Consider the following 27,790-nt stretch of genomic DNA (forward strand, 5'->3'; position numbering starts at 1 on the left):
ACGGTCACTAATTGGTTACAGACAAGTATAGAAATTGATAACTCGAATGGATGGCACCTAAAGCTCAATGTATATTATTATGCTATGGCATGTTTATGTAGTACTAAGCCCCGAAGGCATGAAAGCATGCAGAATAAGAGAACAGGGCCATCCACACTAAACTAGCTCAAGAAGGAAAACAGCTTTGGCACAAGATAGTGTTAAGTTGATATTTTATGGGCAGCTGGTTAGGACAAAAGTGTAAACATTTAGGAGAAGAGTTCCAGACATTATCACCCGGGACTGAAGCCTTTCCTCACAGCAGATGTTAAATTTTAAAATATGGGACGTGTGGTCAACGTTAGACAAGATCAATGTAAGTTCAAGAGGGTTTGCCAAAGTCCATTTGAGAGTCCAAATACTTTGGAGTAGTGTTGTGTAGACATATGTGATCAGCTATAATGTTATTCTGGCCTCCACAGGGATCCGATGTAAATGATGGAGAATTGGCGGCACATGATCCCGCTAACCGTGTCCTCCTAACTCTTTGGCTACACGGTTTCCTAGAGTTGTAAGAGGAATATTTGGGGATTCGCATTTAGATCACATTGGCGTAGTTCAACTTGGATCCCCAGATCGCTCATTCATAGAAAGTGAAAAAAAAACAATCACCAACCAGAGAGCTTTAGCTTTCAAAATCATGGGCAATCATTTTGAATCTATATGCAGAGTGGTGGGCAAGACTTAGTTTGATCTTACATGGGCGGCCAGGAGCACACTCTTAAGTTGCTATTCAGACTTCAGTCTTCATTCATCCAGCTCTGAATTCTGCAAAACACAGGCTCAAGGTTAGAATGATTACAGCCAAGATTGCCTTGATGCGCAAGGTAAAACGAGGAATTGTCTACATAATAGTGGATCCGCACTTCCATAGATTTGGGTAAAGCGCAAGAGGGTTTTAAAACTTAAGTAGTTGGTTGCATCAGATAGAAAGGCGTCAAACCGTCGCTTTTACCAACACCCTTTCCACAAAAGGAATCCTTTGAAGGAGTTAGCATGGTGGGCATGCCAAAGGGGCGGACAATTGGAGCGTGCCATGCAGAGAGTCAGAATGTTAGTTGAGAATTCACAGGTACTGTTCCAGAACACTGGACTGAGCCAAGACCAGATGCCGATGACGGCTTGAGTCTCAAACATCTGAAGTCGTGTGGCAACTACCCTTTCCACTGTTTATGCAAGAAAATCCAGTTTTCACTTAGTCTGTATATATTGGGCACATCTAAATCAAGTCCTTGTGTTTTCTGACTTTTGTGGTTCTAAACTCACACTGAATATCCATCATATTCACCCTGTGTGGGCGCCAGGAACTGCATGATATTTATAACCCACTACCTTCCTGGATACCCAGCTTTAATTAATTGAATTATTATTCAGCACACGAGGCAAAACTAAGTGTAAATACTTGACTTAAGTGCCAGGGATCAGGTCCCATGAATACCCTGATGAATATGGATGTCAGATAGCCTTTCAAGACTCCCTGTAAAGTTGTTGACCCAGTTAGGGCAGAGTGGGTGGCACGGGGCTATGCGCTAAGCAATGTTTCAAAACCTTTAGTTCAGTACACACATTTTGAACTTTTTGCAAGAAGACTGGATTAAGTCTCCAGCGTCTAAGGCGCATATTGATGTAATGGCAAGAGGTTTCTGCATAGGCAGGCACGGTCCTTCAAATATCACATATGCGAGCATTCTTCCAAAGCCCACCATTATTTGTAGGCTCTTTATTGGGGACCATCAAATGGCCTGAAATGAACGCTTTGATAATAAAACAGCTATCACTAACCCTGCCCTATAAGGAAATTTCACAACAATCCATAATCTCGAATAAATGGATACAAATGATCCTGTGCAACTAGGGACCGTAGACTTTCGACTTGAATGTGCGGGCCCACTTAGGTAAGCAACACTTGGTATGACAGTGATGGGACTGGTAAAGGTACCAGAGCAGCTATATCCTGACGTATAATGGAAAGAGCAGGAGTGGCATGCCTCTACGACCACTGCCTATTCACTCCATGAGGCTTTCCAAAGTCTCTGAATTTCTCCTAGCTCTGATGGTTAAACCAGCTTTGGTCATACACGTAACATGGCATAAGTCTCCAGCAATGCACATATAAAAAAAAGTAAATGCAATGTTCATGTCATGGGCCTTATAGCCAGTCATTTCCCTAAGCCAAAGCTTATGCCTAACTAGGGACGACGGGCCACTGTTTCTAGATGTACTTCCCAATGGAAGAAGAAATTCATACTCTCTCGAACCATTATAGGTTGAACATCTGGAGCATTGATGAGCATTGTATTGAAACTGCACTATGGAGTACACAAGATAAGCATATCTCAGGAAGATCGCTCAGGGGCAGCGTGCTCACCTTGGAAGCAAAACGACACAGAGCAACAAAGGTTCGAACCCCGGGTCCACGCTTAGAAACCTCTGGGTATTAAGCGCGATATAAATAACCCATCATATCATATTATTGGCAAGTTGTGGACTCTGCAGATGTATCTTTCAGCACGGCTTCACAAACTTCTTAATTTGTACCAACTTTAACATTTTCAGAAATCACAGTCACAGGAACTATATGATGCGAGCTGGAAAATTCTAATACATTGTAGCTCCTCAAAAATACAGATGGTACTTAAACTGCATTTAAATTTCTGTGGCTAGACTGCCATAAATCATGCAATTGGCAGATGCAAAATAACAAAGAAATGACAATTCACATTAGAATGTCTGAAAAAACATCAGTAGAGCTCACCGTCCTGTGACCAAAGCTTAAGATGCAAGGCAAGTACACAGGATTCCATTAAGGGGAAAAGTCCACTTAATATAAAGCGTGAGGTTAAGCACCTACAAATAAGGGATTTCAGGTTCAATTGCTCGACGTCTCCTTGCTTCACATGGACAAGAAACATTTTGACAGTTTTGGTGTTCCATGTGTCATGCAGATGGGGTGCACAGCATTCAGTTTCCGATGACAGCACAGATACAATAACAGCCATTTGGGCAGATTGAGTCCCTTGTATTTTAGTTTAGTTAGACCCCCAGGCCTACAGTAAAAGGGACTTCGGCATTATTAGGGGAACACTTAATAGAGCAAATGTCTCTTACATTAAAGTTACACAGTATTCTGTGCTCCGCTGTCACAGGAACTTAGATAATACTTGTGAAAAATGTCTTCATGCAGATGAAGACCTCTGCAGTTCAGGTGTTAGAAGCCCTTGGCTCCTTCAATAAAAAGACCTTAGACGGGTGAAGTCCTATGCGCACAAGTTCCTCCGAGACCTCTGCTCCAACAGTCACGTGGAGTATGAACTCTTGCAATCAAGCGGTCCTGAGACTTCAGTAACCCCATCAGTGGCACTGGAGCAGCATTAGCGGTACAGTCTTAGTGTGGATGAGGTTTCCTGCTTTAATCGTTTCCATTCCCCTCCTACGCTACAGTCACAGGGACCTGGTCAGCTCTAGTGGACCTTACGTACAGATTGCTCTCAATTACGAAGAGAACTCTTCTCGTACAAGAGCACAAACTCTAATCGTAACAGATTGGCAAGGGTGAGAGAAGTACATATAGCAAAATTGTAAAACTATAGAGGCCAAAATGATCATCTTCCCGGTATGAATAGGGCCAATGGACTGAAGAAAACTAGTAAAAGTACATTGGTGTCCAAACAAATGAGTTGAGTGTGGTTTCTTCCATTTCTATCAAACCGAGGGAAATATAGCAAGTTGGCAACTTGAGTAAACAAATCTTCAGGGTTAAATGAGCAGCTTCCCTCTGTGGCTTAGCCCCTAAACAATTCACTGCAGGATGTGCCACATTTGTGCCATCAACACAAAATTGAAGCTGATGGACTATAGACCATCATGAGATGGTGGCTGATGGCCTCCCATGATAGCAAGCTGAACCCCAGGCTTGGATGCGTGTGTGATTTTCAGTAACATGAGGGCTGGCCACTTAACATAACACTCCCATGCTGCCATTTGCATGCAGTGCAGAATTTGGGTTTTATCCCCAATCTGTCTTTTAGACTAGTTGACAAAAAACAACCAATCATAGGTCACATAAGGGGTTGTGGATATTCTGACCAACTAGAGGTCAGAATTCGGCACTCCCTGTGTCTTCCATCCAAACAGGTGACTAAATTGTGTCACTTACCTTGGCTAGCTTGAACGGAAGGCAGCTCAACTACCACCACAGTCAGCAGACTCAAATTGGAGCAGAATTTTAAAGTATGTTTTTCCAGGAGCATATTGGTATTCTGTCCGTTGAGGGGCGTAATTCACTCATTTATCCCATTAGCAAACGTTCCGTCCATGCTATTCGTGGTTTTAAAATCAGCAAGGTCCAACAGAGTGAGCTGTGTATGGTTCGGAGGTGATAAGCGGGGTATTACAGAGTTCGGTAACAGATCTAGGAGGAATTCATCAGGATCGGATATAGACATAGATTTGATATATCAGCGAGATGCAAGTTCTCTTCATATGGAATGCTGTTACTTGCTCCACCACATTCTGCTAGCATTCACGCTCTCTATTCAACCCTCAAGGCAACTTTCCGATGACTGGGATCAGAGTTTCTAGCACATGCTTCCATTGACCTTTCATTGAACAATGATGTAAGGATTTTGCAATGCAGATTTCTAGGATGTCTCACGTAGCACGGCCGCGGTGGCATAGAGCTCAGGCATCTTTATCACTGCTGGAGACTAACCTTTAGAGAGCCATTTCTAACAAAAGCTAAATGAATCACTGTCACTGCTGACCTCGCCTGTCAATGCATTCAATCAGGAAGCCTGTTAAGTGTGTAAGGATGCTAATGCGGTTGCCATTCAAGCACAGGTGCAACGAAGACACACACACACACACACAGTAAGCAAGCTCTCTCAGGAGTAAACACTGGGCAGATCGCTCCTGTATGCATGAATATCCACATTATCCCGTGTACTGTAGCATGCTGTGGTACCATGGAACTTGCAAGGAAGGAAACCGCTACATACTCTGCTGATCGCCCCAGCCGAAAGAACTCCAATTGCCTGTGTGGGAGAGAAGCGGCAGCAGAGAACAGGAAGGGAAAAGAAAGCTTTACCGGACATTGTGATTTCATGGCAGTGCAACACATATACCCAGACACACTGTACTGCAAGCATAGGGTGGGCATGGTTATTGTGCATTCAAAATACAGTAGAAAGGTCCCTTTTATGAGAAAGTCACTTATCCTCAATTGTATAATCTATATGAAATATTGAATAGCTAGCAATTAAAATAAACACCTCTAGGCTTGGTTATTCACATGAACAGGCTCAGTAATGCACACAGAGATGTGTTTAATGCTGAGGTGATCCTTGAATAAGGTGATTTTAAAGGGCTGCTTCATCCTCAGAACATGCTGTTTAATGGTTCAGTGATCTTCAGATGAGGAGGTTAAATGTCTAGGGGAACTTCAGAATGTGTGGCTAAATGGCTCAGCAGTCCACTGTATTATTATTTGAATGTATTATTTGTATTCTGTCTGCATAAACTGTATAAACTGCATCTTGTAACCATTCCCTTCACCTCAAAGCGCCCAAATACCCCTGGGTCAGGTGCGCTATTTAAATAAAATAAACAAACAAACTGTGAAGATGTGCTTAATGTGGCAGTGATCCTCAATTGAGATTTTGTTACGGGGTGGTCACTGATCTTCAAATACCTTCGGGAAAATGGTAGAGATGTTGGCGTGGAAGTTGTGTTCAATTAAGACTGGTTGACCACATCGGCAGCAGCTATTGCTGAGCCACTCGGCTTTACCTACCGTAAGCTGGAGAACACTCGGCATCACTGACCTGGCACTCTCTCACCTCCATGGGAAAACAGGTGCCATACCATCCTGTTCAGGTGCCTGGAATGGAGGATCTTCGGGGTGCAACAGTGTTTCGAAACTGGTCTTCACAGGCTACTTCTAATGAACTATTCCGCTGTCCCCAGTACCTTCATAACAGTTTCCCCCAGTGTGCAGGTAGGACAGGGTGCGCACCCCTTTGCCGCACATAGGCAAACTACATTTGCACATAGCACAGTCATGAAGGCAGCCAAAGGTTTTCCTTGGCTGCCTTCATGCCTTCTATATCATGCATTCTAGGGTGGCGAGAAATGATACATGCGGAGAAAAAGCTGTGTAACCTGGTGGAAAATGTAACCTATGGCTTCATAAGGAGAGCAGTTTTATGGGTCATTTGCCCCATGAAGTGCTTTTTCTATACCACATACAATTAATTTGAATGCAATCCAGCCTCAATTCGATAATATTGGAATAATAAGAACTAAGCGATCATCAGCACACCCAATATGGCCCCTAGCCAGAAAAAATAAAGCTAAAAGTGGGAGCAAGATACACAAACATACCAAGATGCAGGAATATGCTTGCACAATAGAATGTAATATGAACTATTTGCTTCAAAAAGCTAGACTAGACAAGAGTCCTGGAGATCTGCCTAGATAGCTATCCTTGGATGTTACTAGAGCAATCAATGCTCTTGTCCTTGTTCTGGCACCTGCTTATCCGAGGCTACAATAAGGCTAGCTACTCACATTTCAATAGATACTCCGTTCTACAGCTCGTCAATGATACGACTATGGTGGAAGGTTGAAAATATACTTGGTCCCAGATCTGCTGAACAACCAATGTCTGCTGTGGACTCCACCTCTAATCTATGCGTGCAGCCCAAATTTCCTTTTGGTCTTTGTAAATTCCCTACCCTCTACTGCAGGGGTGCACAACTGATTTTGACAGAGGGCCGACAGTACCTTACGTGAAGCCTATAGTGGGTCGAAAGGTAAATGTGGGTGGGGCGGTAGGCGCGGCGGGTCGTGGCGTCGCAGGCGGCTTTTTCAATCCCCCCCTTTTCATTAAGCACATGGAAAAAGAATACGTTTTTGAGGTGTAACTATTTGTATTTCAAACTTACATTTTATACTACACATTTTCCATTGTTGTTTATTTCGATTTAGTTATAGGATATTGTCTTTAATTAAAGTATATATATTTTATTGACCCTTGATTGGACATTCCGTTATTTTGGACTGCTATACTTTGCTGTTTGGGTTGGCAAAGAGGAGTTTGGCTTTCGATGAGTCAGGTTTCCACAAAAAGCAAAGGATGTACATCTCCTAACTGTGCCTGTTTTAGCTTTATTATTGGGTTCACTCAGAGTGTGACACTATGCTCCATTGCCCCCAACCAAACATTATGCCCCATGGCCACCACCCCTCAACCAAACACTATGCCCCATGGCCCCAACCAAACACTATGCCCCATGTCCCCACCCCCAACCAAACACTATGCCCCATGTCCCCCAACCCCCAACAAACACTGTGCCCCATGTCCCCCACTCCCCCCACCCAAACACTATTACCATGGCCCCACCCCCCAACCAAACACTGTGCCCCATGGCCCCCACTGAAAAACGATGGCCCATGGCCCCACCCCCCAACCAAATACTATGCCCCACGGCCCCCAACCAAACACTATGCCCCATGGCCCCCAGTCCCCAAACAAAAACTATGCTGTATGGGCAGCAGTCCTCAACAAAACACCATGCCCCTGCTCCCCAACCAAACACTATGCCCCATGCCCCACACCCCCAACCAAACAATATGCCCAGTGGCCCCAACTCCCCAACCAAAACTATACAGACTACCAAGCATACACCATGCATAAATACTCATACAGACCAAAAAACCCACCATACAAACTACCAAGCATACACCATGCATACATACCCATACAGACCTGAACCCCGCCACCCCCACCCCAGCATACAGACTAACAGCATACACCATGCATAAATACCCATACAGAGCCGAACCGCTGGTTGTGACTGGGTTTGGATGCATTGGGCACCTCTGCAGGTGGGTAGCACTGGATGCACTGCCTGCTGCCAATGCGCAGGATCTTACTGAGCTAGGGCATGACGTGTGACCACCTCTGCCAGCCTCGGCCACAGCAATGGTTGTGACAGGGGTTGGACACATCGGAAAGGCTGGCACCCGCAGAAGCTGGATTCAAATTGCAATTCTTGCAATGATTGTTTTTTTAATGGCCTTGTTTTTATCAAATGTATTTCTTTTGTATACCCGTTAAGAAGGGTAAAAACGTACACACTGCATAGAACATGGGGGCAAAGTTCAAATAGGCTTGGGGCAGAGATGTAGCCCACTGCACAATGGGCAAGAAGTACTGATCATTTGAGACAAGCCCTCCATGGACCAAAGTGCCAAGCACGCGGACGCCTGGCACCCAATGCCATGTTTTAGTTCATGCAACAGTTCCACTTTTGAATTACTACGTAATAAACAAATATGCTTCTTACTCACTTCTGTTTTAAAGCAGGTGCTATTGCTTTGCGCCGTGTCCTATTTATTCTTTGGGTTGCTGTGCCACTTGGCATGTGATTGTGAAGGGATGCACCAAGGTGTGTTCTCGACCCCCCCCCCAGCCCTCTGTCTTTTAGTTCCCGTTCGCTTCTGAAGATTCTAATGTTGCCTCTCTAGACATCAGCAAACTGGACTGCATAGGTTAAATGCCCTACATTGGCGCACAATAAATAATACACAAGGGAGACTGCTGGCTCCCCGTGTTTTCATAATTATCGAGTATTAACCGTATCTTTATCTCCATTATCATGTATGCACCCCCTGCCTCTTCCGCCGCCCTCACTCAGACTGCTTTTAATTCTAAACAAAGGAGAGGGGGCATACATTGTAAAGGAGATAAAGATCATGTTAATAGCCGCTTTGGGTAGAGGTGCAGAAAGTCCCTGTCAACAGTTTACTTATGTAATGAAATGCGGCCAACTGCTTGAAGTGGGCCGTATCTCATTACAAAAGTAAACACTGTTGGCGGGCCGCATTTCGCGGGATGGAGGGCTGCATTTGGCCCGCGGGCTGTATGTTGTGCACTCCAGTTCTACTGTATATCCAAGATGTTCACCATCTTTCTTGCACAGATTAACTGCTGCCATTTAGCCAAATCTTAATCTACCACATCAAAGCTGCTGTAGTTATTGCTTTTAGGTGGCATTTAGGCACCACCTATAAGCTGAAACATATAAAGCAAAGCTATTGCATTGGAGCACAGACAGGAGAGAAGTGACGCATGGGGAGGGAAGACAGCTTGTGGGTACTTACCCACCCACTGACTGCCCATAGCCATGCTCATACCTATCCCAGAAACCTCACAAGCCTCTTTCCCATACTCTTGCTTTGGTGCCTCTATGGTCTTCCTAATGATGACATCTCCCATCTATCCTTTACAGCCTCAAAAAATAAGCTGTTCTATGTTGTGCTCCAGTGCATGATTAGCATCAACTCTGCCACCTGTAAGGAAGGCATGGTATCATGAATTAAGACTGACACAATCTAAGGAAGGGAGCAAGCTCGACAATAAAATAATAAATAACGCAGTTCTAGAAGGGTCTTTTCAAATCAAAATGTCCGACACAGCAAAAAAAAAAAAGATTGCCAATCCTATGCTATAACAAATGTGTGCAGGGAAAAAGGTGTATGCAAAAGAAAACAGTTTAAGAAAGTGTGCATCAGGATGACTGAACAGTGGGGTTCTCATCCCCACGTTTTCAGCATGGGACAAGGTGGCAGACTCAGGCTTTGGAACACTCTGGCTTCTTCAGCTCAAGGATGCATTTCGGGACATGAACCAGGGCCTTCCGTGACAAAGTCTCTTTCCAAAACAAAGTCTCTCATTCGCAGAATGCCGGCACACACACAAAACAAAGTTCCTTCTTTTTAGCATCTCCAATTTCTCAATGCTCAGGTTCACAGTTTATACTGGGTCTCCCTTGATTGGGCTCGGACCACTTTTAAACACAAATTCTCAATAGTCCTAAAGTCTAATCCCCCTTGCCTTATCCCTCTCAGTCTTGTCCCAAGTCATATTGTATCTGTTAGTTGTGTGCCCCGATGCTTGCGGGCTTTGGCGCATTAAAAATAAATAAATTAATACAAATAAAAATAGATCTCCCTCAGTCGGTCTTGGACCTTTCACAAGGGATTTAAAAGTTCCTGTAGGCCTTGCTCAGTTAGGCTCAACCTTTTTTTTTTTAACAAGAAGCACTTAATTCCACGTAGGTCTCCTTCAGCCGGGCTCGGACCTCGCAATTACAACACTGGCAGTGGTTTCCTTCCCCTAAACTTCCAATCCCTTCAATTCACAGTCTTCTTTTCATTTAAACCGGGAAATTCGGTTCATCTAAACCGCGACTTTCGTTTGAGCACGTTCACTTTGTCAGACCACTCGGTTGTAGCATCTGTCCACAGTTCACAAGTGATAGGCAAGGTGCAGATGTCTTCGAGGTTGTATTGCCACTACAAATCCCATAATGCAAATAGTGGATTTTATGCTCACAGGAAAAGTTGATTTATTTCATTTATTTCTGACAAGTTCTCGCTTCTGCCTCACACAGAAACTCACAGGCCACACTATGCTGTCGGGAAAAGACTCACCACTCTCATGTCTGAGGTCAGGGTCTCTCCACCTGCCCCTCTGTCTCCCTGGGGATCAACATCCACCTAGGGAAAGCAGCACTGGCCTGTATCTGACGAGCAGCTCTCCTTGCTGTTTGTCTCTCTCTCCAGGCTGCAAGCCTCCAGCCGCACTGGGTCAGTGTCCCAGAGTCTCGCTTTTCCTTGGCCCAAGTAGCAAGTGGGGCTGCGATTGAGAAGGTACCCCTGCTGGACTCAGCCACGCAGCCTCCCTTCAGTTCTGCCAACTGCTGCTAACTGTTCTGACAGGAACTGCACCTTTTATTTACCTGGGTTTCTTTAACATGCTGCAGGTGTGAGTTCTGGCCTGGGCCTGACTGTCCTTACCTGATAATTAATGGGACAGTCCAGTATGAACATGGGGCAGTCTGTGTTCTGTCTCCAAGTGTGGTTCTGAGTAATCTTTATTCTTCTTAGTTGCGTCCTCTTCGGAGTGATTTTCGAAATTGAGGAGGGGGAGTTATGATGGAAAAATTGTCCTTTAAAGGCAGAATGGGTGTGAATGTAATTGAGCACTCGACCCTGCTTGGTCTCAGTGGGGCAGGGCCATGCATATTACTTGAGGTATTCTTTCTGATTGTAGTACATACGTAGTTTCCTGTTGTGACAGTAGATCGCTTGTGTATGGACACGTCAGAAAAGGAGGGATGTATTAAATATCCTCTGGGCTTGGAAGAGGGGAGGACTAGGTTACTTTTAAGGGTCAAAAGATAGTTCTATTTCCAATGGTGTTTTCTCTTTCCCTTTTCTAAGTTAAAGAGATGGGAAATTACAGGATTCTGCAGACAATATCCTCCAAACACAGAGGGGATATCGGGTAGGGACGTGTCCGACAAAAGGAGGGAATACACCGTCTCAACCGAGGTCATTCCTCCAACAGTCCCCAAGGACCCTCTGTCCAGGTGATCCACCCGCACTGGTCCACCCCCAGAGTCTGGTTCCAAAGGCAATGGCCGTGCCCTGGCAACCTGAACAAAAAATCCTCAGGGGTCTATATGTGAAACCACTCACAGGTTTCTCACACTCCCCAATGTAATTTCAACTCCCCTTTGACACAGGTAACCTGCGCATGTTCAGTTCCTAAATTTAAGGAATATCGAAACCAATATGGGATTGTCAGGCATGTCCCTTTATCTCCATTCCTAGGCCTCATCACTCATCTTCCCATCATAAAGTGCATGTCCTGTTCCTCAGAGATTGCTTGTTTGGTTGGTGTCTGTGACCTACAAGGTATCAGCACATGTATATTATCCTGAGTTGTTTTGTATTTCCTTTATTACATGGCTACACAGATGTACATATAACTCGACACTCTAATGAGACTGGCACCTATTTTTTGGCATCAGTACACTTTTATTCGGAAATAAGCATTCCATCAAAGAATAAAAACATACAACCCATGCACTTTCCATACTCAAAACACCACACACATGTATAACATTCATTTCTAAGCAATATAAAATAAAAGTACACAGTATAATAATCACAACATCTGATTTTGCAATAAATGTGCCCTTTCAACATACAAATAAACGCAATGCGCAATAAATGTATCAGGAATTAATAGACCATTGAAAAGCTTTAAGAACAGGTTTTGTTTTTTGTCACATTACATAATTGGTTTTTAAGTGCTGTATTAAAAGTGAGGCATGAGCATTCCAGGAGGGTGGCCAGGTGACTCCGGGTTATGAGGGATGCTGCATTCCACTCCCGCGCTTAGTCCTTTGCTTTGCTTGACTTCACTCCATTTCATTCAATTGAAGTCACCCAACACCACCACCCACACCAGGCAATGGTTGGAGCTGTGAAAGCCCATTCATCAAGTATACCTGGAGTCTCCCCTGACAGGTCGTCATGTGGCAAACCCCAATTACGGCAGCATATATCCAATGTGTCCGACCAGTGTCGCCCGCACATCACCACTTTCGCCAACGTTCATGCGCCACTATACGTACCTTGCCGCAGCCTTCAATATCAGCCCGAATTCCATCCGCATAAGGTGCGTCTACATCTTCACTTCCTCCAGCCCTAAACCCAATCTTTTCTAAGCCACTGCTGAGGCAAACAGGACTGCACTGGCCATAGTCTTAAGGACCCATTCTCTACTAGCAGAACATGTAGCCTTCTGCTGGGTAGAATGACTCTCCATAACTAAGTTAATACATTCACATAGCGTGAGCCAGTGCTAGGCAATTCACTGGTGTGCCGTTTGTGGGACACCTGACCACCCTTTTGGTGTCAGACTTCTATTAAACATGCATGCAAGAATCGGCACGTATCTTATAATGTGGAGAGTTTTCCTTTGACCGTTACCCTTTTCTTGTCCTACGGGCACATACGGCGTTACTTGGTTGTACCGTCCGTTCACAACGCTGTCCTTACTACAAATTCAGCATAAACTGAGCGGTTCCAGCGTCGTATGATTATTTATATACATGTTGTAACAGGGTTTTTTTATCAATATTTAGGCTTGAAGCAATTTATAAATGATAAACTAAATAAATCGGACCATATTCCGGATTTTAGTGGGAACAATACACGTTTTGCTTTGAATTTTTTGTTACATTGCGCGTTGGGCGCAGTCTGGTCTCTAAGCGCGGGACTGGGCATCCAAGCCATGCTGCTCTGCATTGTCTAGTTTCCGAGACGAGCATGTTGGCCCTGAGCTAATCCGCCGGCCTAACTTTGTGCAATCTTAGTTTCCATACTGCTGGTTGTAATTCTCCCCAGTAACACAGTTGCAAGCCTCCAGCAAGCGTTTAGCACCATTCGTAGGCTGTTTTCATTTTTTTCCTGTTACAAACAGTTAGAAGTCACTGCTACCAAAAAGGATTCGCTGTGCACGACGGTCAATAACTTTGGAAAAACAGAAAATCAATTTCAACTTTTTGCGAAACAAGAAAAAACTGTGAATCTTGCGGTCATCAGTTGGTGAGGGAACTGACCTATCTAACAAACTAAACCTAATTGTGCTTGTCAAAATGTCTATAAGAAAGATAGTCCAAACCCTAGATAATATCTGTCCCCTACCACTTAGGAAAACAGAACAGAAATATGGATCGGAGCAATCGCTTCTATCTTGGATATTGCTCGGGATAACCACTAGGATCTCTCTCCAAGACATGGGCATCATGCAGAGTTTGCCGGCCTGGAAATAAGGGTGCCGGGAAGCTCACCGGCACCCTTGTTTCAGAATTGGCAAATGACGGGTCTGCCTGCCGGGCCGCTGTGCCTAACAGGTCTGACCCTTCCGGGCACGGAGGTCATGGTAGGCAAAGCCGTCACGGAAGCACCAATAACAACAGTGTTGTTGGGACTCTGTGGGAAAGGGTATTAACAATATTACCGTCGCCTGACTTCCCGGCCAACGGACTTGTAATAGCCCGGTGGCACCGGCAGGGTTTCCACTGGACCCGTAATGAGGCCCAAGGTTTTAAAAGTTCTTCAATTTCTCACAATGCGGGCTTCCAATCTCTCTGCAGGATCTGAATGGCCAGCCTTAAATATGTATACAGTTCCAACACATTCTCTCCTTTGTATGCTAAAAGGGTATTTTTTAATGCAGTGCCACCATTTCTGAATTGTGTTGGAAAGAGTTCCTTTCTTTAGTTTGGGAACATGAACCCTCTTGGTCCTCTCTGTTCCCTGGTCTTGCTTTAAATTTCCAGGATTTCCCAAGTCCCTTTGGTCCTCAATTAGGCCTGCTTTAGTGAGCCCTTGGTTGGGAATTTGCCCATTTGGGCTTCCCTGGCTCCTGTAACATTTGGGGCTTCCCCAGCCTGGTATACAGCCATTTTCTCCTCTCAGGAGCGTTATCTCTTCAGGGGCGTTTCCTTCTTTTGCTCGGCAGCCTTCTCTTGCAGAGAAGGGACAAAAAGTCCACATTCGTCACAACAGACGTAGGGAGAAGAACCATGAACCTGCAAAACATTTATATTAGCTTGAAGAATGGGAAAGCTGGGAAATGGGCCTAGCGCGGACTATGATGTAACCGTGAAATAGCATGAGGAGTAATTTACCCTTAGTTCAAAGCAGGCTGTGGTTAAGCAAGAATTCAGTGATGAGAACAAACATTTGAGGGAACAGTCTAGGCAGCAGCGATGTGGCTTGGTGTGAGGAATTGCTATCTGGCAAGGGTGCAAAGGCCTGGCGTTTTTGATTTTTTATAATTTCATGAATTGATGTGCGCAAGTCCATCTCCAAGAGGGTAGGTAATCTGCGAACCAGATTCCCCTGTTCGTCAACGCCATGGCAAAAGAAAAGTGTACTTGTGCCCTGCTGCAACAGTAGCGGATCCGCAGCACCTGCTCGACTTGCCGCGTAGAACAGGTCCAACGGTCACAAGATTCCCACTTGACAGCCGTAACGACAGCCAAGCCTCTGCAGCCCAGGGGCAACATTTAAGATAGACCCCCTTGTACCAAAAATACAATGATTATAAATATCCCAGGCTGGTGGCAGGGTAAACTCTAAAATAAAGCTATGTCAGAGTTTACACACAGAACATGGCACTGCTTATGATCGTGGTCGCTACATCCCAATTGATATCGCACAAGTGTTGGCTCCAGTGAATCAGCTCTGCTGTGGAATATGTTGTGTATTCTGGTGAACCAGGGGGAGACTGCCAAACGGCACACACGAGCACCAAGGACCAGGCCTCCTCTTTGATCTCTTTGTGAGGGCAGGTAACACAAGTCACCAGAGACAGCCGCACAGCAGGCCCCTGTGCTGGGCTTGGCCATCAAATGCGCACACCCATTCAAAAGGAGTAGCCTCACACCAGGGTGCTGCATCTCAGAGGCATTTCTTCTTAGAAGAAGGGAAAAGGGGCAGAATTAGAGAAGTCAGTCCCCCTCTCTCTACCCCTCTCTCTCTACCCCTCCCTCTACCTCTACCCCTCCCTCCCTCTCTACCTCTACCCCTACCCCCCCTCTCTACCTCTACCCCCCTCTCTACCTCTACCCCTCTCTCTACCTCTACCCCTCTCTCTACCTCTACCCCTCTCTCTACCTCTACCTCTCTACCTCTACCTCTCTACCTCTCTCTCTACCTCTCTACCTCTCTCTCTACCTCTCTACCTCTCTCTCTACACCTCTCTCTCTACACCTCTCTCTCTACACCTCTCTCTACACCTCTCTCTACACCTCTCTCTACCTCTCTCTACCTCTCTCTACACCTCTCTCTACCTCTCTCTACCGCTCTCTACCTCTCTCTACCGCTCTCCTGTCCCCTCCACTTCCTCTGAGCAGATCCATGAATAATATGTAGGGAAAGTGCGAACAATTCAGACTTTTTTGATGAGTGTGTGGGTAGGGAGGAGGGGTGCACAACAATAAGCTGCTTTGTGTAAGCGGGCAGTAAGTCAGTTTGCAAGGGGCCCAGTACCGAGAGGTGACTATGTATGGCGGTTTTACAGAGCTGCAAAGTGAAAACCTATGGCAATACAGCACGCGTGGGCCTCCATGACAGCAGATAGCACTGCTGCGAGGCCACAGGATCACATGGGAAATATATCACACATGCATCCTTTGTCCATTAGGAGGCAAGCAAATCAGAATGAACCGTCAATGTCGTCCTAGTGAATAGTCCATCAATGATGGCGCTTAAGCACATTGCAGCCAACTCTGGAAACAGCTGTAGATTAATTAATAAATGGGGGCAGGTACCATTGACGGTAACTCCTCACAGCTCCCGTGCGCTCACGCAGTGCTTAACATTGCACCGTGCGCACTTTATTCAGCTCCGTAGATGATCCTCACACCAGCCCAGGAGGACAGAACAAGGCAGGATGACATTGCTGCATTACAATCATAATCATTACTTATAATTATATAACAATTAACCCAATGCAACTTGGCTGCCGGCTGCAAGCGAGAACAAGTGGCAATAAATAGCCGAGCACTGGTTCATTTTCTCCATGACTGCAGGATGCCGGCACTTTAATAACAGAGTGCAGGCCGCACAGAGAGCCGATATCCGGAGCCAATTACTGCAGCGGCCTTTCAATTACCAAGTCATACGAGAGATCCGGAGAGACTGCGCGCCCTCCCCCAGATGAGATGCTAAATTCTTCAAGTGCAAGACGCACTGTCTTGCAACGTGGAAGTACAACAACACACGATTTGAAACATCCTTGTGTTATGGGGAAGAGCGCTCATCAGTTGGGTGACAAAGCTGCTCTGATGGTCTGATGGTCTGTAATAATCAATTCTTTGAACATGTGCCTCCATTTAGCAAAATAGTCCAGCTCACTTTTTTCGAAGAAAAGTAGACCACAGAGAAGCAAACATTTTTTCCTTGGAACCAATTGCTCTAAGAAGCCCAATCAATGTCTCCAAAGTGGGTGTAACAGGCCTTCTGCACCCCAGAAGTCGCGTAGAGAGAAGCACTTCCTTTCCAGGAGAAAGCCATCCAATATGGCTGAAAAGAGTTTAAGTGGAACAGAAGTAGCTCCATATTAGACCACGGAGGTCATTACCGACCTTTTCCCAGCCAATAGGCAATTCTCAAATGCAGTCATTAACTACCGGCATAAAGCAGTCCGAAAAAAATGAAAGCCTTTATCCGCATTCACAGAACAGCAACGCATTTTCCCCCCAACAACAATTCTGACACCGGAGCATTCCCTCAATGGAAGGATCTTTTCTCACTGCACCTTCAATGGGACAGCCACCCGACACTGAATGCACCAAAGTGAAGGCTAAAATCTAGACCACCCCTCTCCCATATAGCGAAACCGTTTCCCTTTAACATTGCACTTAATGCAAGCTCATGCTAAAACTGCTCCAGTTCAACCAAGTTGACAATTAAAATGCTCACATTATGAAATGAACTTTCCCGTGTAAGTATTGCAAAATTAAACTAACTTTAATGTATTAACACATTTTTTTATTTACTCAATATTTGAACTACTATTTGTTTAGTTCACCACAATTCCAAAACCTACACTGCCATTACCACTGTGTGATTAGTCTGTGCAAACATTTTCGGACATTAACAGAGTCATCCATAAATTGCACTTAGTTGGCAAATGAAGTGGTTCCAAAGAGTATAAGGGTTGCATGCAAATTGATTAGGGTGGATTGCCCCCATCGTAGTAGGAATCGGGCAGCCAGGGTTCCATTTTAGGATCTCGTTCGCCAGATTATGCGGGAGTTAATGGAATAGGCTCTAGTTGAGAGAGAGGTAGTATGTTTTGGATTGTGGTGGGTCTTTTAACACCAGAGAGATGCATGGATACCATCAAAAAGGTAGCAGGCACTCCTCTCTCGAAAGCACATGGCATGATAACCTGTTCTGTGGTTTTTTCCCCACTTTGAGAGTCCGCAGCCATCGCTTTTTACACAGTGTACCTTTCACAGATAGGAAATATCCATATCAGTGTCTGTCCCACTCACATGGACCGTCCAGCATCTAAATTCTATGGCAATTCCCTTCTGAACAAGTGCACCAACAGCAACCCCATACACGTGTTTCAGTCTTGTTGGGCCTCATCAGTGAGGTGGAGCTGTGCCTCTCTGAGCACAGTGAGCAGGGAGTCCACGTCTGGTTGCCCCCAGGTAACTTAGAGTGACCAACCCCAAGTTCCTTCCAAAAAATACAAAAAAAGGTAGCAGGCGCACCTCTCCAGAACGAATATGGCATGATAACCTGTTCTGAGATGAGAGTTTGCAGCACACGCGTTTTGCTCACTGTACCTTTCACAGATGGGAAATACCTATTTGCATATCAGTCTTTGTCCCGCCCACATGGGCAGTCCAGCACCAAAATGCTATGGCAATTCCTCTCTGAATAAGAGTACCAACAGCAACCCCATACACGTGTTTCAGTCTTGTTGGGCCACATCAGTGAGGTGGAGCTGTGCCTCTCTGAGCACAGTGAGCAGGGAGTCCACGTCTGGTTGCCCCCAGGTAACTTAGAGTGACCAACCCCAAGTTCCTTCCAAAAAATACAAAAAAAGGTAGCAGGCGCACCACTCTCGAAAGGACATGGCGTGATAACCTGTTCAGTGGTTTGTAACCACTTTGAGAGTTCGCAGCCATGGGCCGAGGAATGCAACAAACGATGCCCAGTGAAAGGCCTTTTGGAAAGCGGAAGGTGGTGTGGAACCAGAGCTGCTCTCACCTCTAGTAGCGCTGCTCCTTTAGCCATGAAGGCAGGCATCCCAGTCTCTCTGCCTCGGACTTGGGGGGTGGCTTGCGGAACTGAGGGCGTTTGAGGGACAAACTGCCGGCTTGTCCAATGCAGATGTGAACCTTGGTTGGCTTTCATCCAAGTGGCCTGTCTGCTCTGAACACTAGCTCCTTCCGGCAGGTATGCAGGAATTCTTTCAATAATTGCAAACCCAATTCTTTGATCATTTTGGAAAGGAACGACCCTTTGTACTTTGTGACAGGGGTACCTTAGCTTGCTCTGCCAGCTCCCCTTTACAAGAATACAAGTCACGTTGCAGGGTTTCAGAAAAGCAGTGCTCTGGTCTCCAAGATGGGAGATGGATATCGGCTACCACTCAATATGCAACAAACTAAATATCCCAGCTAAATGCCGGCCGATAGCACAGCGAGTAGAGCGCTCGCTTTGACATCCATGCAGACCCTGCTGACGCAGGTTCAAATCCCAGTAGGGCCGAACTCAGCCTTTCATCCTTCCGAGGTCGATAAATAAGCACCACACACCGGGGGTAATAATGAGCAGCGCTCAGATATCTGAGGGTTTGTAACGCTATACAAATGCTAAATTATTATTATTAAATGAACCAAACTATACAGCGGTTCACACGCATGTCAAGTAAGCTCTTCTGAATAAGAGCAGACTATCATTGGTAGATGGGGACGGGAGGTCTGAAGTATTTGTGTGGCGGTTTCGTACTTACAGTTTTGGTGAGCAACTAACACAGTAGGTCAAAAAAGATACTGCCTATTAGAAAGTACTAAACTAGAGGAGACACTCAGGAAAGCACGTTTTGACAAAACATAAAAAAGTAGTACGCAGAAATTGGGGGACTGGAAATTGGTTTCTGATGAACCTGGTGAATAAGGCAATGTTCTTTTTTATTCATGTGCTTTTGATCACAAAAGAACGTACACTAGATACGAAATCAGATTTGACAGGAAGAAGTGACCTTCTTACAATGGGGTGAGTTTGAGGGACATTCTGACCAGGTCGTGAACGTGAATAAATGGAGTAGTCACTGGGGACAATACATAAGTGGGCATACATAGAGAGAGGACAACCAACATTAGCCATTTTTAAGTGCAGGTTGACGGTATGACCAGCAGTGCTCGGGATGTGATGACGATGGGTGAAATGCGAGAGTGGAGGCAGAGGAAGTGAGGGACAGAGGTAGGTTAGAGGCACGGGAAAACGTTTAGCTAGCAGGCAGATGAGAGGCAAGTTAAAAGGTTAACTCAGAGGCAAGGAGGTAGGCTTTTATTTTGGTTTTGAACAAATCCATGTGGAGTGATTCTTCAGATGTCCGGGGAAGAGAATCCCATGCAAGAGGAGCAAGAAGAGAGAAATAGTGGAATCAAGAGGAAGGACAGGGTGGGTGAGGAGCCACAAGGTTAGTCACAAAGGTAGAGCAGAGATTACGAGAAGGCTTGTAGGGTTAGATATAGGAGGATAGATGCAGTGTTGCCTTACCGTACATAGATTTGTGAACTAGGAGAAGACATTTTAATCTGGCCCTGTTTTGCATAGCCAGCCACCCAGCCTGGTGACGGTACGAGGAAGTTGGTGTAAACTGAGGGCGTTCAAAGAGAGTCCTGGTAGCGAAGGTATTGATCTTGTCGAGAGGACAGAAAGCATAGTTGGGGAGACCGAAGGGGATGCTGGCACAGTAGTCCAGTTTAGAGTAGACAAGAGTGGTTAAGAGATGCTTGGCAATGTTAAAAGGAAGTAGGTGCCTAATTTTCCATATATTTGGGAGGTGTAGGCGCGCTGCTATTCCAGTTTTGCAGGCGAAATTAGAGAAGGTGTTAGTTGTGTCATAGATGGCACAGAGGTTTCTATCTGAAGTAGGGGAAGAGTGTCAGGTGGGATCTCAATAGGCAGAGGAAGAGATGAGAGAGCTTTTGGCAGGGAAGAACAGCACCTCTGTTTTGGTGGAGTTTAACATTGGAGTGCAAGGCCATCCGATGTTTAACGGCAGAGAGGCTGTTGGAAATTTTGATTGAGAGATCAGTGGAGGGTTCAGGAAAAGAGAAAAAGATGTGGATGTTTTTTGCGCAGAGTTGGTATGAGAACCCAAAGGAGGAGATCAGTGCCCCAAGAGCAGAGGTGTCGAGTGTAAAGCAGGGACATCATTTAGGGGTTGAAACCGCTGTGCAGGCCTCTTAAAAAAAAAAAAAAAAAAAAAAAAAAAAAAGAAAGAAGAACAGGGTTGCGACATGTCTAACACTTTCAGCAATGCCCCTAATTGAGAAGGAATAGAAATATCAAATAATTTTCATTCTGGAATTCTATTCAATTGTTGCTAGACTCATTAAAGATTTATTTCAGGATTACAGGCGGACGATTTAGTATATTCTTGATGAACACCTCAGCTCTGCCTGTCATCCTTCAGAGGTCGATAAATGAGTACCAACACAGGGTGGATGATATTGAATGTATATTTGTTCTATATAAAGTGCTTAAGCGTAATAGCTCCCATTTGGCCATGGACGTCTGCTTGCATTCATAGTAATTTGGTAATACGGGCCTATACACATTGATATTAACGATACATATGGTGATATATTCTTGTATGAAATGTATATCACATTATAGTGATATCGTAACCATATTTTTCATACTGTACTTAGGAACAATGCTATGTGATAACACGTCCTGTTGTGTCAAGGCATGAAAGGTCATGTTAAAACATTTCCCATGTGGGGTCAAATGCCATCACTTCCTGTGATGTCAGAAGTCAAGGGTCATATGATGTCACTTCCGCTACCCCTGGCATTTTGGTGAAATGACATCCCTGGTGTAAAGAGGAGCAGACCAAAGACAGAGCCTTGTGGAACAGGAACAGTTAGAGGAGCGAGTTGAGAGGTGTTGCCCTAGGAGAGAGAGATTTGGCAAGGTGCAAGGTACGATTCAATCCAGGCAAGGGCTTGATCGCGAATCCCAAAAAGAAAGAGTATTAAGCAGATCAGAGTGATCAACAGTGTCAAAGGCAGCAGGCAAGTCAAGGGGAATTAGAATAGAGGATAGGTTGGAGTGCTTAGCAGAGGCAATGAAGTTGGACACATTCATGAGAGCAGTTTCAGTGGAGTGACGGGAGCAGAAACCTGCTTGTAGGGGGGTTTCAAAGGTTGTAGATGCCTAAGAAATGGTTGAATACAACCCTTTCGAGCACTTTGGAGCACTGCTGAAGGAGAGAGCGAAAGTTAGCCGGTTGGTTCGGGCCCGCCCCTTATTTTCTTTGGAGGGATGAGCGTGGCTGTTTCGATCACAGAGATAAAGCATCAGAGTCGAAGGACAGGTTGGAGAATTCAGTGAGGTGAGAGGCCATTAAAGGGGCAATAGGCTTGGCTAGCTGAGGTGGCTGATGATCTGATGGGGCGCAAGAGGGGTTAGCCTTTATCAGTAGAGTAGGCAGAGTGTAAAATGTAGGAGGAGGGAATGTGTGGAAGTTTAGGAGAGTCTCTCTAATTTTGGAAAACGTTGCAGCGAGCTATTCAGCTAGGTCAGTAGCTGTGAGAGTGGAGTTGATAGTCAGAGACTTCGGAAGAGTGAGGAGTGAGTTTAGGGTGCCCTGTAGCCGACAAGTGTAATGGAAGTGAGAGTCAATGAGGCTTAGGTATAATTCCCTTTTTGCTCTATCAAGAGTGGACTTTAGAGAGTTCAGGGTAGAGTTGTAGAGTTTCAGGTCCTCGTATGAGTGGGTACACCTCAATTTGTGCAGTAGCCAACACAGGTCTGTGCAGAGCGTATGAATGGGCTGACCCATGGTTGCGGATACTGATTTAGGGGTGAAAGTGAGAAGTGGGAAGCGAGAGGGGAATGAGTGATATAGTAATGATTGGAAGTTGGAGAAGGCAGTGTTGGTGGAGGAGGCATTGTGTGTTGAGGAGAGTGGAACTGTAGGTCGGAGAGAAAGGGGGGGATGACAAAGTTCAAATGTCCTTTTAATAATAGGTGAAGCAAGTGGTGGGAAAAGGTTAGAGGGTGGAGAGGAGATGGTAGTGGAAACAATTTAGTGATCATATATGGATGGTGTGACAGTATTAGTGCTCAGAGAGAGGTGGAGATGAAAACGAGATCAAAAGTGTTTCACCCTGTATGGGTCGGTAGGTTATGAATTGGGGTCACTAAGGAAAGACTGAATTTCAGATTTCTGAGAAGTGGTTGGACTGGAGAGGTTAAACGTACCCAAGAGAATGAGGTAATGTTTAGTGGAAAGAGAATCAAGGAGTTGCCCAAGATCAAACGGTCCAGTGGGACTAGGAAGATAATAGATGCAGATATCAACCAAGTGAGGCAGAGCAAAAGTAGAGAAGGTGAATTCAAAAGAGGTAGGAGAGGATGTTGCATTAGAGACACGTGAGGCGTTGAGGTAGGAAGAGAGTAGGTGTCCAACACCTTCACCTCTGGAAGTCAGCTGAGGAGAGGGCATGAAGGATAGTTTGGTGTTGTGTAGGGCCGCCAGAGTGGCAGCGTCAGATGGAGAATCCAGGTTTCAGGGATAACAACGTGTTCTAGGGGAGGAGAGCTGGAGTGAAAGTAGTCCGTGATAGAGGAAGTGTTGTTGCATACAGACTGGCCATTGCAGAGCACATGGTTCAGTTGATGAGTTATGGAACAGTTGAGTCTCAGAGGAAGAGAGGCGAGATGGACAGGTGTTCGAGAATATGCTTTGCTTGCTGGCTTTGTGTGTTGGAAGGAAGTGGAAGATAAATGGTGTAGTGGGAGTGTTGAGTTGTGAGCTTTGTAATAGGGTTAGGAAAGGAGGAAATTGTATCATGATTGGAGAAAGCACAGGGAAATGTGAGTAGGAAAGCCAGCAGGAGGAGCAGGAGTGAATGCATTACAGGTGAGTAGAACCGTGTGGAGAGACAGTACAGTAATTAGGACCTGGTGTTTGGAATGGGAGGTTAATATTGTGCCTGGGTCTGTACATTAATCCTGCAAAGCGATGGTCACTTTTCCATTTCACAAGACTACCCTGTTTAGACAAATTGCATTTACTAGTAAGATTTCCTCAGGATCAGCAGAAAATGCCCTGAGAAAGAGAACTTTATGAAACATTATCCCATGCAGACTAAAAGTGCACTGATAGCACCCAAACATGATCATAAGGAAGGAATGAAAAGGGCATGGGAGCAGCATTACAGTCTGTCGCTTACTCCCACACTATAAAACCACAATTCCCCACACTTTGTTAAAGATGAAAAGACTGATCCACAGCCACAAATCAAGATACCAGCTGATGCCAAACATCACTGGAAAAGTGGGCATGGCACACTGTGATCATGTACCAATAAAACATGCTTTCCTCGTGAGCCAAGTGCACGAGTACCGCAAGGCTAAGGCATGGCAAGAGAAAAACCTGAAAGGTTGGAGAGGAAGATTCCTGCAGCAGCGAGCTCTGTTCCACTTAGTCAACTATTTTCCCAAAATAGAGGTAATCTCAATTGCAGTGATGGGCAAGTAATGGAACAGGCAAGGATTAGCTCAACGCATTACAATCTGCAAAGTACCCTTCTGTACGGTCTACCGCGCGGGACTCATTTGCTCTTTAGTTAGGATATATATATATTCCTACTTTCCGTAGGCAACTATCGAGCTCCAAAACAATGAACAGGTGGAATGGCAAATAAATGATGTTTTACCAAAGCTAACCCGGCAACCTCACAGGCACATAGTAGTGTTCTGCATAAGTTACTGGGAAGCATAAACAGCATCTGGGCACAAACAGTACGTAAGGCAGATGTTACTGAAAGATCAGCGTCAGGCTTTTCCCGGAAGCCCCAGTTATGTTACATTTTGTTAAACTTGTAAAGCGCACAAACACCAAAAGAAACTTGGCGCTAAGGATACCAACAGAACAACAGGGGAAGGAAAAGAAGAGCAGTTCGAACAAGTGGGTTTTTAACAGATGTCTAAACTGTAGATGATCATCAGTGGCCTTAAGAGCGAGTGGTAAGGAATTCCATAGCTTGGCTGCAGAGACCAAAAAAGAGCGGCCACCAAACCTGGCTAGAAGAAACCGAGGTGTCAAGATCAACTGGGAATTTTAAGAGCGCAGTGAGCGAGCAGCGCAGTATGGGGAGACCTTGCCCTGCAAGTACTGTGCACCCGGACCATAGAATGCCTGGTGCACTATACAGAGCGACTTAAAAGAAACGTGCTTAGAGACATTCATCCAGTGCAGAGAGTGGAGCAAAGGGTTGATACAAGACCCATAAGGGGCATCAGTAGCCACACAAACTGTCATATTATGAAGGGGCTGGAAACGATTAGTCAGATACAGTGGTTGTGCCAAAAAAAGAGATACAGTAGTCAACGTGACTCAAAATGAGAACAGCAATGACCAGAGTACGAAGATGAGGAGAGAGGAAAGGGCAAACTTTCGGCAAGATTTTTGCCTGAAAGTAGCTCATCTGACAGACGGCACTGACCTGCGCACTTCAGTGGATAGAGATGTGGAGAACATGAACCCAATATCTTTCACCACAGATACAGGAGGGTGAAGCGGGCCAAGCTCCTGAGGCCAAAATGAAGAAGTCCATAAGGAAGAAAGAGAAGAACGACGGGATGGGGAACAAGCCGCCAGGACTTTTGTCTTTTCCCTATTCAATTTAAGCCAATTATTGCCCATCCATCCCATGACCGTCCTCAAGCAAACCATAAGCTGAGACTTTGTGTCAGGCTGGGAGACATCAAGAGTGTCATCGGCATAGGATTAGCAGCAAAAACCACGGGAACGGATGAGCCTAGCAAGAGGCTGCATGTAGATATTGAATAACATGGGGGACAAGGCAGAGCCCCGAGGGAACAACACAGAAAAGAGTGAGAAACGAAAAGTAGAAAGATGAGAGGGACATGGTTGAGGTAACTGAGCAAGGGGGAGTGGTCAATCGTATCAAAAGACGCTGATAGATCGAGAAGAATCAAAGCGCCAACTCCCGCCTGATCGCCCAGAAAGAATCCGGACTCAAACAGGTCAAAAAAACTGGACTCCTCAAGAGAAGCAGTAAAGAGAGGAGTGATCAGTGCTTCCAAATGTTTCATTAGAAAAGGCAGGAGAGAAATGGGGCAGAAATGTTTAGGGTCAGTGGGATCCAAAGACAGTTTTTCAGAAGAGGCATAACAAGTGCATGCTTCAACTCTGCAGGAATAAAACCATGTGGCCAAAATAAATTACCTGATAAGCAATAGCTGGTGGAATAGGATGTAGCGGGGTAGAGGATTTAAGGCGTTCCAGTGGCCGCAAGAAAATAATCTGATGAGAAAACCTGGAAAGAAAGAGCAAGTATGAGAGGGATCAGTAGCCGAGGACAGACAAAGAATTAGCTGCCAAGCCAGAGGAAGAGATGAAGAGATGTGTTTCCTGTTGTCCTCAATTTTCTGAATGAAAAAAGAAAAAAAAAAAAAAGAATTGAGACGGAATGACACCAGCCAGAGGATTTGTGTTAGAGGAGAGTGACTGAACCAGAGAAAATCGCGCCTTGGATTGGTTCAGACTCTTGGCTACTTTATCAGAGTAGAAAGAGGATTTAGCTTCCCGGATGGCCAGATGGTATTGTTGGGTAATCAAAGAGGCGTAGGCTGCGCACCATTTATGCTCTGCCTGCCTTGGCTGAAGATCGAGAGATTTCAAAGATTCATTGAACCAGGCAGCAGAAGAATGGCAGTAAGCTTTCTTGGCCTTTAAAAGAGCAAACAAAATAGCTACCGATACAAACATCCCAAACAAAAATGAAGTCAACTAAATCACCCTTGTCACATTTGTCCTGGATAAAAGAAACCACCTCTTTCCTATACACTGCGTGCCAGCAGTGTTTAAAAACGACCTGAGCTGCTGGGTTTAACCGTGGTGCTGGGGTCTGAAATGTAAAATGAACAGCCAAGTGGTTTTCCCAAGTCAGCTGCAGGGAGGGAACACAGTGATGAGTGATTCATCTGAAGGAATTACGTCAAGAGCGTTACCTAGTGTGTGCGTGGGTTCAGCTACAAGCTGCTTCCAGCCCAGATCATTCACAGCAGTAAAACACAGAGAAATGGACAAGGAGGAGGGGGAATTCAATTGGAGATCAAAATAATTATTAAATATTAATATTTAATATGCCAGCTAGCAGCAAGCTGCAAAAATTGCTAGCAAAGAGTGGCTCGCTACAAGGAGGCCAGTAAACTATTAAAATATGGATCGAGAATAAAGCAGAAAGTGTATAGCACACCAAAAGGTCTTTGCACTTAATATTGAGTGAAAGAGGCAACAAGGTCATGGCCAAGTGAGATAGATTAATTATAGTGACCCCACCACCAAAGTGGATCCAGGCACAGTCAAGGCGTATAATGTTGTAGTCCTTTGGGAGGGCCTGGACAATCATTGGTTCTGAGGATTCTCTCAAACAGGTTTTCCTAACACATAGGATAACAGTGGACCCTCCATGAGATCTTAGCGAAGGCCTGCACTGACTCAGCAGTCGCGCAACAGGTGGTAGGCCTGGGATGAGTGAAGATCTCAGACCACAGAGATCAGGAGGTCAAGAAGTTAACGTCAACTTTACCTGACAAAACCGGCCAGTCAACAAAATCGGGCTACAGGTGTAGCTATGAGTTCCCCCATGAGGGCAGGTGACCGGCACTCATCCAGGAATGTGCAGCATGTGGGGGTGATTATCACTTCTGGGCGGTCTGCAGGAATGCCCTGACGTCATTCGCTCAGGCTGCCTCCCTGAGGAACAGCAGACGCCATCCCAATCACTGTTCTGACGACAGGAGGTCGAGCCACGAGTACAGACAGTACCGTCCGCAGAAGGCGAGAGCAGCAGTCAACAGTCCAGAGGATCACTCCACTCGCCTGACAGCAGAATCACTCACAGACCTTGATGAAGCATTCGCTACGTGGAAGTACGCTCAACATCAGGGAGCGACACCTCCTCCTCGACAGGGGAAAAGGGTATGTGTGGGCGCTAGGGAATGAGACAGCAAAACACAGCCCCATCTTATCCCTTCAGGTCCACAGCATAGCGACAGAATTTCTCATCGACACGGGTGCAAC

General features: G+C 45.4%; 1 protein-coding gene across 3 annotated transcripts in view; it reads right to left on the reverse strand.

The window, feature by feature from the left end:
* LOC138511252 (protein unc-13 homolog B-like) overlaps positions 1-27,790 on the reverse strand; it is a 2,171,549-nt gene that overhangs the window by 1,489,279 nt on the left and 654,480 nt on the right. For 2 of the 3 annotated variants that reach the window (XM_069626798.1, XM_069626797.1), the window contains exon 8: positions 5,037-5,072. The exons of the other annotated variant lie outside the window; for it this stretch is intronic. In XM_069626798.1, the coding sequence (XP_069482899.1) occupies positions 5,037-5,072 (36 nt within the window). The remainder of the gene's footprint in view (positions 1-5,036; positions 5,073-27,790) is intronic. 3 annotated transcript variants of the gene reach the window in all.

Source organism: Ambystoma mexicanum, chromosome 6p (assembly GCF_040938575.1).
Source record: "Ambystoma mexicanum isolate Mex_15411 chromosome 6p, UKY_AmexF1_1, whole genome shotgun sequence".
NCBI lineage: Eukaryota > Metazoa > Chordata > Amphibia > Caudata > Ambystomatidae > Ambystoma > Ambystoma mexicanum.